The sequence below is a fragment of the Nomascus leucogenys genome, chromosome 8 (assembly GCF_006542625.1).
Source record: "Nomascus leucogenys isolate Asia chromosome 8, Asia_NLE_v1, whole genome shotgun sequence".
Taxonomy (NCBI): domain Eukaryota; kingdom Metazoa; phylum Chordata; class Mammalia; order Primates; family Hylobatidae; genus Nomascus; species Nomascus leucogenys.
The window spans coordinates 8,102,041-8,114,090 of NC_044388.1; the positions used below are offsets into that span (position 1 = coordinate 8,102,041).

At 43.5% G+C, this 12,050-nt stretch overlaps 1 protein-coding gene across 3 annotated transcripts in view; it reads right to left on the minus strand.

Annotated features, from left to right (window-relative positions):
* Positions 1-2,266, minus strand: part of TRPC1 (transient receptor potential cation channel subfamily C member 1) — an 85,952-nt gene extending 83,686 nt beyond the window's left edge. The window contains exon 1 of one of the 3 annotated variants that reach the window (XM_030816706.1): positions 1,574-2,266. In XM_030816706.1, coding sequence (XP_030672566.1) covers positions 1,574-1,745 — 172 coding nt within the window. In that variant the 5' untranslated portion in view covers positions 1,746-2,266. The remainder of the gene's footprint in view (positions 1-1,573) is intronic. The other 2 variants (XM_030816707.1, XM_030816708.1) reach the window with 2 other exon arrangements.
* Positions 2,267-12,050: the final 9,784 nt, after the last annotated feature.

The following is a 12,050-nucleotide window of genomic DNA, read 5'->3' on the forward strand; positions in this document are numbered from 1 at the left end:
ACTTGCTCAACCATATTCCATTGATATTTCTCTGTCCTCAGTTTGACAGGAATATCAAATTTCCTCTCTTGACATACTTTCTGTTTGCTTTAAAATAACCATTGCACTGTGAGCTGGAATACATGGAGATAGCACTTACTCATTTTAGTACAACACAATCTTTTCCCCTTCCTCTATCAAAACTTTTGAGGGAAGAGAACTCAGGCAAGCCACTCCAGCAATACTAAATAATTTTACATAATCCGCAGACCCTATTTTTGTGACGTTGTAGATATATATTCTGTTTCTTTATATCTCAGAGACTGCTCAAAGTTGTGTCCATGGTGGACTTTAACGATATTATTAATATTGCTTTCATAATATTATTTAATACTATTACATAAGAACATAAAAGTGGCTCAACCACAGACATAGGTGGACTTTGTTTATATGTCAATTGTTTCAAAAAATCGTGTAAATAAAATCCTATTTCAAAAGCAGTAGGAGAGGTTAGGAAGGCTGTCATTTATTAATTACACATTCACACATACAAACAAACAAAAATCCTCTGTAGTTAGTCTTTTCATAGTGTAAACTGCCCTTTGGGTTTGTTCCAGAAGTTTGCATGTTTCTAACAGAGTTTTCCTAAGTGTACAGCCATATAAATTTGGAAAAAGAAAAATTTTAGTGTTTCCATGTAGGAAACAAAAGCAGTCCTAGGGCAATCAATTTCCTATCCCTTTTGTTATATGCATCACTACAAAGGATGATTGCGTGACATGGCCTTAATATGGCCATAAAAATGATTAACTTCTAGACTAAAAAAAGGAAAACGCGCTAAATATATTCCACATATTTTTGCTCTGTAATTCCTGTAATTATTTTTCACTATCTTTATCTCCCAAAGAAAGATCTGGGAGCAATAAATCTTTCTCTCCAATAAAAAGCACTAACAATCAAAGGCGTTCCGTAAATCTAGAGAAAGTTTTGGCAACTAAGGCAGAATTTCTTCCGTCCCGTCCTTACTTCACGTATCTCCACCTAGGATATTCCGATATTAATGCCAGTCAACAGTCACTGGCTAAAGCACTGGTCAGGTGAAGCTAAATAATAGAGGGTCTGGTTTTGTTTATAAGAAAAAAACAAGGTGATGAGAACCCTCCATACGAGGCATCCTAAGGTAAGGTGACGGAATTTTCCGACTGGAGTGTCGGAAACTAGCCTCTCGACTCCCGGAAGGAATGAACTGCGAGCCAGACAGACTAGGTCATTCAGGCAGTCAGTAGCAAGGGCGGCGCTACAACGCTGGGGTCGGGGCTCCCAAGGCGCTACCTAAACCCCGGACCCCAAGGCCAGAGCCGCCCCCCACGGTGCTGCGCTCCGAGGGCGCAGCCCCAGATCCACTCGCCCGCGAGCTCCACGCTCACAGGGCAGAGGCGGTGAGGAGAAGACCGCCTGAGGCAGCAGGCGAGGCAGGAAGACACTCGGCGCCTGAGACAGAGGGAATGCCCTGATATAAGTTGAGGCGGGGTAGAGGACGAAAGGTCTGGAGGGCAGGGGCGTCCAGAGGAGAAGAAAGGGGCCTAACTCTCACCCTTGTCGCACGCCAGCAAGAAAAGCTTCTCATTCAGCGTATTCTCCTCCTTCACCTCCCGCACATCCTTCAGCGCCATCACCTCGTTCGGCGACGAAGAGGATGGAGAGGAAGGCAGGGAGGAGGAGGAGGCGCCCGAGAGGTCCGTGCTCGGGTACAGGGCCGCCATCATCGCGGCCCATGAAGGGGGCAGGCCAGGAGACGAGGGCGGGGCCCCCACCGGCCCCGACCCCGACCCCAGCCACGCCCCAGGGCTGGAAAAAGGATGAGTCGTTCCCACGGCTGCCTCGGCTCGAGGCCCGTTGGCCCCGAAGGGCGTCGCCTCCCCTGCGAACCAACACTCGCCCTCCACTGACAGCCCCAAGTTGGTGGCGGCGCATGCGCGGCCCCGGGGCCAGCGACCCCTCCCCGGCCGCCGGCGCCCCGGCCGAGCCGGTCCGCGCCCGTCCGGGGACGACAGTGTGGCGCGCGCCAGGGCGGCAGCCGAACACGGGGCCGTGCCAGGAGTCGCAGGGGCCGCGCCTGGGGCGGCCTAGCCCAGGAAGAGGACGAGAGATCTGTGGGAGAGGAGCTCCAAGAGGCGCTTCTGCGCACGTTGGGCTCCAGGGCTGTGCGAACCGCTGGCCTAGCTGCGCTCCGAGGAGATGTTCGCGACTGTGTCCTCACGTCATCCTCTGGTCCTCTGTAGCGACGACACTAGGGAGGAGCCTGCGGCAAGGGCGGGCTTGGGTGGGCGGGGCCTGCGGCAAGGGCGGGCTTGGGTGGGCGGGGCCTGCGGCAAGGGCGGGCGTGGGTGGGCGGGGCCTGCGGCAAGGGCGGGCGTGGGTGGGCGGGGCCTGCGGCAAGGGTGGGCGGGGCCTGCAGCAAGGGCGGGCGGGGCCTGCGGCAAGGGCGGGCGTGGGTGGGCGGGGCCTGCGGCAAGGGCGGGCGTGGGTGGGTGGGGCCTGCGGTGAGGACGCACTGGGCTCCTGGAGCCCACTGCAGCTTCCTTCGCTCTGCTGAGGTGAACCGGAGACTAAGGAGGACTTCTCTCAATCGTCCCTTTCCACACGCAGGGTACTGGTTTGAGGTAATTAAGCAAATATGGAGTAGTATGTTAATTGAGTCTGACGACTTAATGTTTAGTCGAAACCCTTTGTGGAATTGTCCAGCTGTTTCATATTCTGGTGCACTATGCTTAAAGCACAATGGAGAGCCCCGCCACACCGCCAGACTCGTGGGTTTGTATGTTGTACTCATTTTAGGCTGGAAATGAACTCTCATTTATAAAGGATACATAGATATGTAATTACATTATGTTTAAATAATTTGTACAAATATATAAATTTTTATTTCCATATTATTTCCATAGGTTTTTGAGGAACAGGTGGTGTTTGGTTACATAAGTTCTTTAGTGATGATTTATGAGATTTTGATGTACTCATCACCGAGCAGTATACACTGAACCTAATTTTGTAGTCTTTTATCCCTCACCCCCTTCCCAACCTTTCACCCCGAGTCCCGAAAGTCCATTGTGTCATTCCTATGCCTTTGGATCCTCAAAGCTTAGCTCCCACTTGTGAGTAAGAACATACGATGTTTGGTTTTCCATTCCTGAGTTACTTAATTTAGAATAAGAATAATAGTCTCCAATCCCATCCAGGTTGCTGCGAATGCCATTTATTCATTCCTTTTTACGGCTGAGTAGTATTCCATCATTATATATCTATATCTATATATATCTATATATATATCATATATATATATACATACATACATATATATATATATCACAGTTTCTTTATCCACTTATTGATTGATGGGCATTTGGGTTGGTTCCACATTTTTGCAATTGCGAATTGTGCTGCTATAAACATGCGTGGGCAAGTTTCTTTTTCGTGTAATGACTTCTTTTCCTCTGGGTAGATAGCCAGTAGTGGGATTACTGGATCAAATGGTAGTTCTACTTTTAGTTCTTTAAGGAATCTCAACACTGTTTTCCATAGTGGTTGTACTAGTTTACAGTCCCACCAGTAATGTAGAAGTGTTCCCTTTTCACCGCATCCATACCGACAGCTATTACTTTTTGATTTTTTTGATTATGGCCATTCTTGCCGGAGTAGGGTGCTACAGCATTGCAGTTTTGACTTGGAATTCCCTGATCATTAATGATGTTGAGCATTTTTTCATATGTTTGTTGGCCATTTGTATATCTTCTTTTGAGAATTGTCTATACATGTTTTTTTGTTTTTTTCTTGAGACAGAGTTTCGCTCTTGTTGCCTGGGATGGAGTGCAATGGCATGATCTTGGCTCACCACAACTTCTGCCTCCCGGGTTCAAGCGATTCTCCTGCCTCAGCCTTCTGAGTAGCTGATATTACAGGCATGTGCCACCACACCCGGCTAATTTTGTATTTTTAGTAGAGACAGTGTTTCTCCATGTTGGTCAGGCTGGTCTCAAACTCCTGACCTCAGGTGATCCGCCCGCCTCAGCCTCCCAAAGTGCTGGGATTACAAGCATGAGCCACCACCCCCAGCCTTTTTCATGTTTTTAGCCCAGTTTTTGCTAGGATTGTCTTTTTCTTGATGCTTTGTTTGAGTTCATTGTAGATTCTGGATAGTAGTCCTTTATCGGATGTATAGATTGTGAAGATTTTCTCCCACTCTGTGGGTTGTCTGTTTACTCTGCTAACTGTTCCCTTTGCCATGCAAAAGCTCTTTCATTTAATCAAGTCTCAGCTATTTATGTTTCTTTTCATTGTATTTGCTTTTGGATTCTTGGTCATGAAATCCTTGCCTAAGCCAATGTCTACAAGGGGTTTTCCGATGTTATCTTCTAGAATTTTTATAGTTTTCAGGTCTTAGATTTAAGTTCTTGATCCATCTTGAGTTTATTTTTGTATAAGGTGAGAGATGCAGATCCAGTTTTATTCTCCAACATGTGGCTTGCCAATTATCCCAGCACCATTTGTTGAATAAGGGTGTCCTTTCCCTCTGCTGTAAGTATTTGGGTTTATTTCTGGGTTCTCTATTCTGTTCCACTGGTCTATTTGTCTATTTTTATGCCAGTACCGTGCTGTTTTGGTGACAGTAGCCTTATAGTATAGTTTGAAATCAGGTAATGTGATGTCTCCAGATTTGTTCTTTTTGCTTCATCTTACATTGGCTATGCAGGCTCTTTTTTGGTTCCATATGAATTTTAGGATTATTTTTTCTAGTTTTGTGAAGAATGATGGTGGTATTTTGATGGGAATTACATTGAATTCGTAGATTGCTTTTGGCAGTATGGTCATTTTCGCAATATTGATTCTACCCATCCATGAGCATGGGATGTGTTTCCATTTGTTTGCCTCGTCAGTGATTTCTTTCAGCAGTGTTTTGTAGTTTTCCTTGTAGAGGTCTTTCACCTTCTTTGTTAGGTATGTTCCTAAGTATTTTGTTTTTTTGCAGCTATTGTAAAAGGAATTGAGTTCTTTGTTAGATTCTCAGCTTGGTTGCTGTTGGTGTATAGGAGGGCTACTGATGTGTGTACATTAATTTTGTATCCTGAAACTTTGCTGACTTCTTTTATCAGTCCTAGGAGCATTTTGGAGAAGTCTTTAGGGTTTTCTAGATATACAATCATATCATCAGCAAACAGCAACAGTTCGACTGCATCTTTACTGACTTGGATGCCCTTTCTTTCTCTTGTCTGATTGCTCTGGATGGGACTTCCAGTACTATGTTGAAGAGGAGTGGTGAGAGTGGGCATCCTTGTCTTGTTCCAGTTGTCCCAGGGAATGCTTTCAACTTTTCCCCATTCAGTATTGTGTTGGCTGTGGGTTTGTCATAGATGGCTTTTATTACATTGTGGTATGTCCCTTGTATGCCAGTTTTGCTGAGGGTTTTAATCATAAAGGGATGCTGGATTTTGTCAAGTGCTTTTTCTGCATCTGTTAAGATGATCATGTGATTTGTTTTTAATTCTGTTTATGTGATGTATCACATTTATTGACTTGCATATGTTAAACCATCCCTGCATCCCTGGTATGAAACCCACTTGATCATGGTGGATTATCTTTTTGATATGTTGTTGGATTCAATTAGCTAGTATTTTGTTAAGGATTTTTACATCTATGTTCATCTGGAATATTGGTCTGTAGTTTTTTTTTTTTTTTGGTTATATTCTTTCCTGGTTTTGGTATTAGGGTGATACTGGCTTCATAGAATGGTTTAGGGAGGATTTCCTCTTTCTGTGTCTTGTGGAATAGTGACATTCTTCTTTAAATGTCTGGTAGAATTCAGCTGTGAATCTGGTCCTGGACTTTTTTTTGTTGGTAATTTTTTTTATTACCGTTTCAATCTTGCTGCTTGTTATTGGTCTGTTCAGAGTATCTAATTCTTCCTGATTCAAGCTAGGTGGGTTGTATCTTTCCAGGAATTTATCCATCTCCTCTAGGTTTTCTAGTTTATGTGTGTAAAGGTGTTACAGTAGCCTTGAATGATCTTTTGTATTTCTGTGGTGTCAATTGTAATATCTCCCATTTCATTTCTAATTGAGCTTATTTGGATTTTCTCTCTTCTTGATTAATCTTTTTAATGGTCTATCAATTTTATTTATCTTTTCAAAGAACCAGCTTTTTGTTTCTTTTTTCTTTTTTTGAGATGGAGTCTCACTCTGTCACCCAGGATAGAGTGCAGTGGTGCAATCTCAGCTCACTGCAAGCTCTGCCTCCTGGGTTCATGCCATTCTCCTGCCTCAGCCTCCCGAGTCGCTGGGACTACAGGTGCCCGCCACCATGCTGGGCTAATTTTTTGTATTTTTTTAGTAGAGACAGGGTTTCGCTGTGTTAGCCAGGATGGTCTCGATCTCCTGACCTCGGGATCTGCCTGCCTCCGCCTCCCAAAGTGCTGGGATTACAGGCGTGAGCCACTGCGCCCAGCCTATTTCATTTGTCTTTTGCATTTTTTTTTTTCCATTTCAGTTCCATTTAGCTCTGCTCTGATCTTATTTCCTTTCTTCTGCTGGGTTTGGGTTTGGTTTGTTCTTGTTTCTCTAGTTTCTTGAGGTATGACCTTAGGTTGTCTATTTGTGCTCTTTCAGACTTTTTGATGTAGGCATTTAGGGCTATGAGCTTTCCTCTTGGCACCACCTTTGCTGTATCCCAGAGATTTTGATAGGTCATGTCACTATTGTTGTTCAGTTTGAAAAATTTTTAAATTTCCATCTTGATTTCATTTTTGACCCAGTTGTCATTCAGGAGCAGGTTATTTAATTTCCATGTATGTGCATGGTTTTGAAGGTTCCTTTTGGAGTTGATTTTCAGTTTTATTCCACTGTGGTCTGAGAGAGTGCTTGATATAATTTTAATTTTCTTAAATTTATTGAGATTTGTTTTGTGGCCTATCATGTGGTCTATCTTGGAGAAAGTTCCACGTGCTGATGAATAGAATGTATATTCTGCAGTTGTTTGGTAGAATGTTATGTAAACATGTGTTAAGTCCATTTGTTCCAGGGTATAGTTTAAATCCATTGTTTCTTTGTTGACTTTCTGTCTTGATGACCTGTCTAGTGCTGTGAGTGGAGTACTGAAATCCCCCACTATTATTGTGTTGCTGTCTATCTCATTTCTTAGGTCTGGTAGTAATTGTCTTATAAACTTGAGAGTTCCAGTGTTAAGTGCATATATATTTAGGATTGTGATATTTTCCTATTGGACAAGGCATTTTGTCATTATGTAATGTCCCTCTTTGTCTTTTTTACCTGCGGTTACTTTAAAGTTTGTTTTGTCTGATATAAAAATAGCTATTCCTGCTTGCTTTTGGTGTCCATTTGCATGGAATGTCTTTTTCCACCCCTTTACCTTAAGTTTATGTGAATCCTTATGTGTTAGGTGGGTCTCTTGAAGGCAGCAAATAGTTTGTTGGTGAATTCTTATCCATTCTGCAATTCTGCATCTTTTAAGTGGAGCATTTAGACTATTTACATTCAATGTTAGTATTGAGATATGAGGTGCTATTCCATTCATTGTGCTATTTGTTGCCTGTATACTTTGGGTTGTTTTTTTTTTTATTGTATTTTTGTTGTATAAGTCCTGTGAGATTGATGCTTTAAAGAGGATCTGTTTTGATGTGCTTCCAGGATTTTTTTCAAGATTTAGAGCTCCTTTTAGCAGTTCTTGTAGTGCTGGCTTGGTAGCGGTGAATTCTCTCAGCATTTGTCTGAAAAAAACTGTATCTTTCCTTCATTTATGTAGCTTAGTTTCGCCAGATACAAAATTCTTGGGTGATAATTGTTTTGTTTAAGGAGACTGAAGATAGGGCCCCAGTCCCTTCTAGCTTGTAGGGTTTCTTCTGAAAAATCTGCTGTTAATCTGATAGATTTTCCTTTATAGGTTACCTGATGCTTTTGCCTCACAGCTCTTAAGATTCTTTCCTTCATTTTAACTTTTGATAACCTGATGACAATGTGCCTAGGCGATGATCTTTTTGCGATGAGTTTCCCAGGTGTTCTTTGAGCTTCTTGTATTTGGATGTCTAGGTCTTTAGCAAGGCTGGGGAAGTTTTCCTCAATTATTCCCCCAAATATGTTTTCCAAACTTTTAGATTTCTCTTCTTCTTCTACAAGCATGCCAATTATTCTTAGGTTTGGTTGTTTAACATAATCCCAGACTTCTTGGAGGCTTTGTTCATTTTTTCCTTATTCCTTTTTCTTTGTATTTGTTGGATTGGATTAATTTGAAAACCTTGTCTTTGAGCTCTGAAGTTCTTTCTTCTGCTTGTTCGATTCTATTGCTGAGACTTTCCAAAGCATTTTGCATTTCTCTAAGTGCATCCATTTTTTCCTGAAGTTTCGATGCTTTTTTATTTATGCTATCTATTTCACTGAAGTTTTCTCCCCTCATTTTTTTTTGTTGTTGTTGTTTCTTTTTTTTAGTAGAGACGGGGTTTTGCCATGTTGCTCAGGCTGGCCTTGAACTCCTGGCCTCAAGTGATCCACCCACCTTGGCCTCCCAAAGTGCTAGGATTACAGGTATGAGCCACCCTGCCTGGCCTCTCCATATTTCCTCCATCATTTTTTTTATTTCTTTAAATTGGGCTTCACCTGTCTCTGGTGCCTCTTTGATTAGCTTAATAACTGACCTGAATTCTTTTTCAGGTAAATCAGGGATTTCATCTTGGTTTGGATCCATTGCTGGTGAGCTAGTGTGATTTTTTGGGGGGTGTTAAAGAGCCTTGTTTTGTCATATTACCAGAATTGTTTTTCTGGTTCCTTCTCATTTGGGTAGTCTATGTCCGATGGAAGGTCTGGGACTCAAGGCTGCTGTTCAGATTCATTTGTCCCATGAGGTGTTCCCTTGATGTAGTACTCTCCCCTTTTTCCTAGGGATGTGGCTTCCTGAGAGTCAAGCTGTAGTGATTGTTATCTCTCTTCTGGATCTAGCCACCCAGCAAGTCTGTCAGGCTCTGGGCTGGTACTGGGGGTTGTCTGCACTGAGTCCTATGATGTGAACCATACGTAGGTCTCTCGAGGCTCTGTGTGTGTGTGTGTGTGTGTGTGTGTGTGTGTATTTATTTTTTTGAGACGGAGTCTTCCTCTGTCACCAGGCTGGAGTGCAGTGGCGTGATCTTGGCTCACTGCAACGTCTGCCTCCCGGGTTCAAGTGATTCTCCTGCCTCAGCCTCCCGAGTAGCTGGGACTACAGGCGTGCACCACCACGCCCAGCTAATTTTTGTATTTTTAATAGAGACAGGGTTTCACTACATTGGCCAGGATGATCTCAATCTCTTGACCTCATGATCTGCTTGCCTTGGCCTCCCAAAGTGCTGGGATTACAGGTGTGAGCCACTGTGCCTGGCCTTTTTTTCTTTTTTTGAGATGGAGTCTCATACCGTCATTCTGGCTGGAGTGCAATGGCGCAATCTCGGCTCACTGCAACCTCTGCCTCCCGGGGTCAAGCAATTCTCCTGCCTCAGCCTCCCGAGTAGCTAGGATTAGAGGTGCCCGCCACCATGCCCAGCTAATTTTTTGTATTTTTAGTAGAGATGGGGTTTCGCCGTGTTGATCAGGCTGGTCTTGAACTCCTGACCTCGTGATCTGCCCACCTCAGCCTCCCAAAGTGCTGGGTTAGACGCATGAGCCACCATGCCTGGCCGAGTCTGTATATTTTTTAACAACCAGTTTGTGATCTGAAATTGGCATAAGATTCCTATTGTCACACATGTATTTGCAATTAATTCAAAGGTATGGACATGTAACTATTGGATAAGTGTCGTCACGTTTATGAATCTGATTTTAAAAGAGAGATCTGTTATTTGCGCAAGAGTTGAATGAAGCTCCGTAAGTGCTCCTTCCCTCCTCTCTTTCTCCCAGAGGGTCTTGCTGTTTGGCCCAGGCTGGAGTGCGGTGGCACGATCATAGCTCATTGCAGCCTCAACCTTCTGGGCTCCAGCAATCCTCCCACCTCAATTTCCTGAGTAGCTGGAACCAGAAGCGCATGCCACCACACCCGGCCAAGTTTTTAAAGTTTTTTTGTAGACAAGAGGTCACACCATGTTGTCCAGGCTGGCCTTGAACTCCTGGGTTCAAGTGCCGCCGCCCACCTTGGCCTCCCAAAGTGCTGGAATTACAGGCATGAGTCACTGTACCCTGCCAAATAATTTATTTTTAACCAAACTTTTAAAGTATTATAACCATTATAGAGTTGCTGTTGTCTTCTGCTTTTAAAAGGTAATGGAGGAGAAACTGGAAATTTCACCTCTTGAATAATTCCTGTTGCTTCCCATAATTATATAGAAAAATCTAAATTGTGCCTTTAAAGTTTTAGGTTTTTAAGAGAATACATAAATTTACTTCAGAGTATCTTATATTTGGGGGAAATACTCCCTATCCTGTTCAGGCTGGTATGTTCCATCCCTGTCTCAGCCAACACTTTAACTCCCGAAATTTCCTAAATACAACTTTCTCATAATTCAAAGTCTGTGTTAGATCTTTTCTAAGAGGCCTTAGCAGACCGTCTTTCCAAACATTTTCATGTATTTACTTCAAAACAGTTGATAATCTATTGAGTTTGTTTTCTGTCTTATCCCTAGTAGATGGTAAATCTTCCTCATTTTGTAATGTTTAATACAGTTCCAAGTTTATTTGGTGGAATGTCAAGATTGTTCCTTGTAAATTTGTGGCCAGTGGACAGTGGCACATATTTGTATTTATGAGTGTGTGCTTACACTCTCCATAGTGTAGCACAATTTTTAGTTAGTAGCAGAAAAACACTAACCCTGATGTACCCAAAACTTCGTGTTTGAGGGAAAAAATTTAGATGGCTCAGAACTATGTCGCACATTTGATATAGCAGGAGAGCAAGCAAGATAGAGCACGATGTAGATACAGCTTCACTTTAATCCGAGGCATTTGCAAGTTGCTGGACTTAGGTGATTCTTTATCCAGAGGACTCCCATAGGAGCTGGATTAATTTCTAAGACTGGGGAATCCCAACCTACTTTGGTAGATAATCCTAGGAGGCCTTTCAAACTGCTGGGGGTCGGGGGCTGTTCCTACTTCAAACTAAGCCAGTGTTGCAACTGCACCCTGTTCTTCAGAAGTCTTTTTGGATCATCTCAGCTGCAGAAATCCTCTCTTACCTCTCTGATACACTTTTTGTTTTTAAGAGACAGCATCTTGCTGCGTCACCCAGGCTGGAGTGCAATGGTGCAATCATAGCTCATCATAGTGTCGAAATCCCAGGCTCAAACAATCCTCCCACCTCAGCCTCCCGAGTAGCTAGGACTACAGGTGCACACCACCACACCCATCTAATTAAAAAAAAAAAATTGAGGACTGGGTCCAGTGGTTCATGCCTGTAATCCCAGCACCTTGGGAGGCCGAGGCGGGCAGACTGCTTGAGGTCAGGAGTTCGAGACCAGCCTGGCCAACATGATGAAACCCTGTCTCTACTAAAAACACACAAAAAAATTAGCCAGGCGTGGTGACACACATCTGTAATGCCAGCTACTCAGGAGGCTGAGGCACGAGAATCACTTGAACCTGGGAGGCAGAGGTTGCAGTGAGCCGAGATCATGCCACTGCACTCCAGCCTGGGCAACAGAGAGAGACTCCGTCTCAATAAATAAATAAAATTTTGTAGCAAGAGTCTATGTTGCCCAGGTTGGTCTCAAACTCCTGGCCTCAAGCAATCCTCCCACCTTGGCCTCCCAAAGTGCTGAGATTATAGGCATGAGCTACTGTGCCTGGCCTGATACACTCTTTATCCAGCATAAATTGGGGTATTTTAACATAATCTATGCAGCCTATCAGTTTTTTCTACCCAGGTGATCCAGAGACCAGTGGTAGGGTTATGATGAACAATAGCATCCAAGATTCAGAGGCAGCATATTACTTCAAGCAGCTTACCCAAACCACATATACAAAAGAGCAGTCATGACTCCAGTCAGAGAAGAAAAAAAAAATCCAGATTTAGATCTAGTCCTACAATACCCTAGACCCCATCTCCATCTCCAG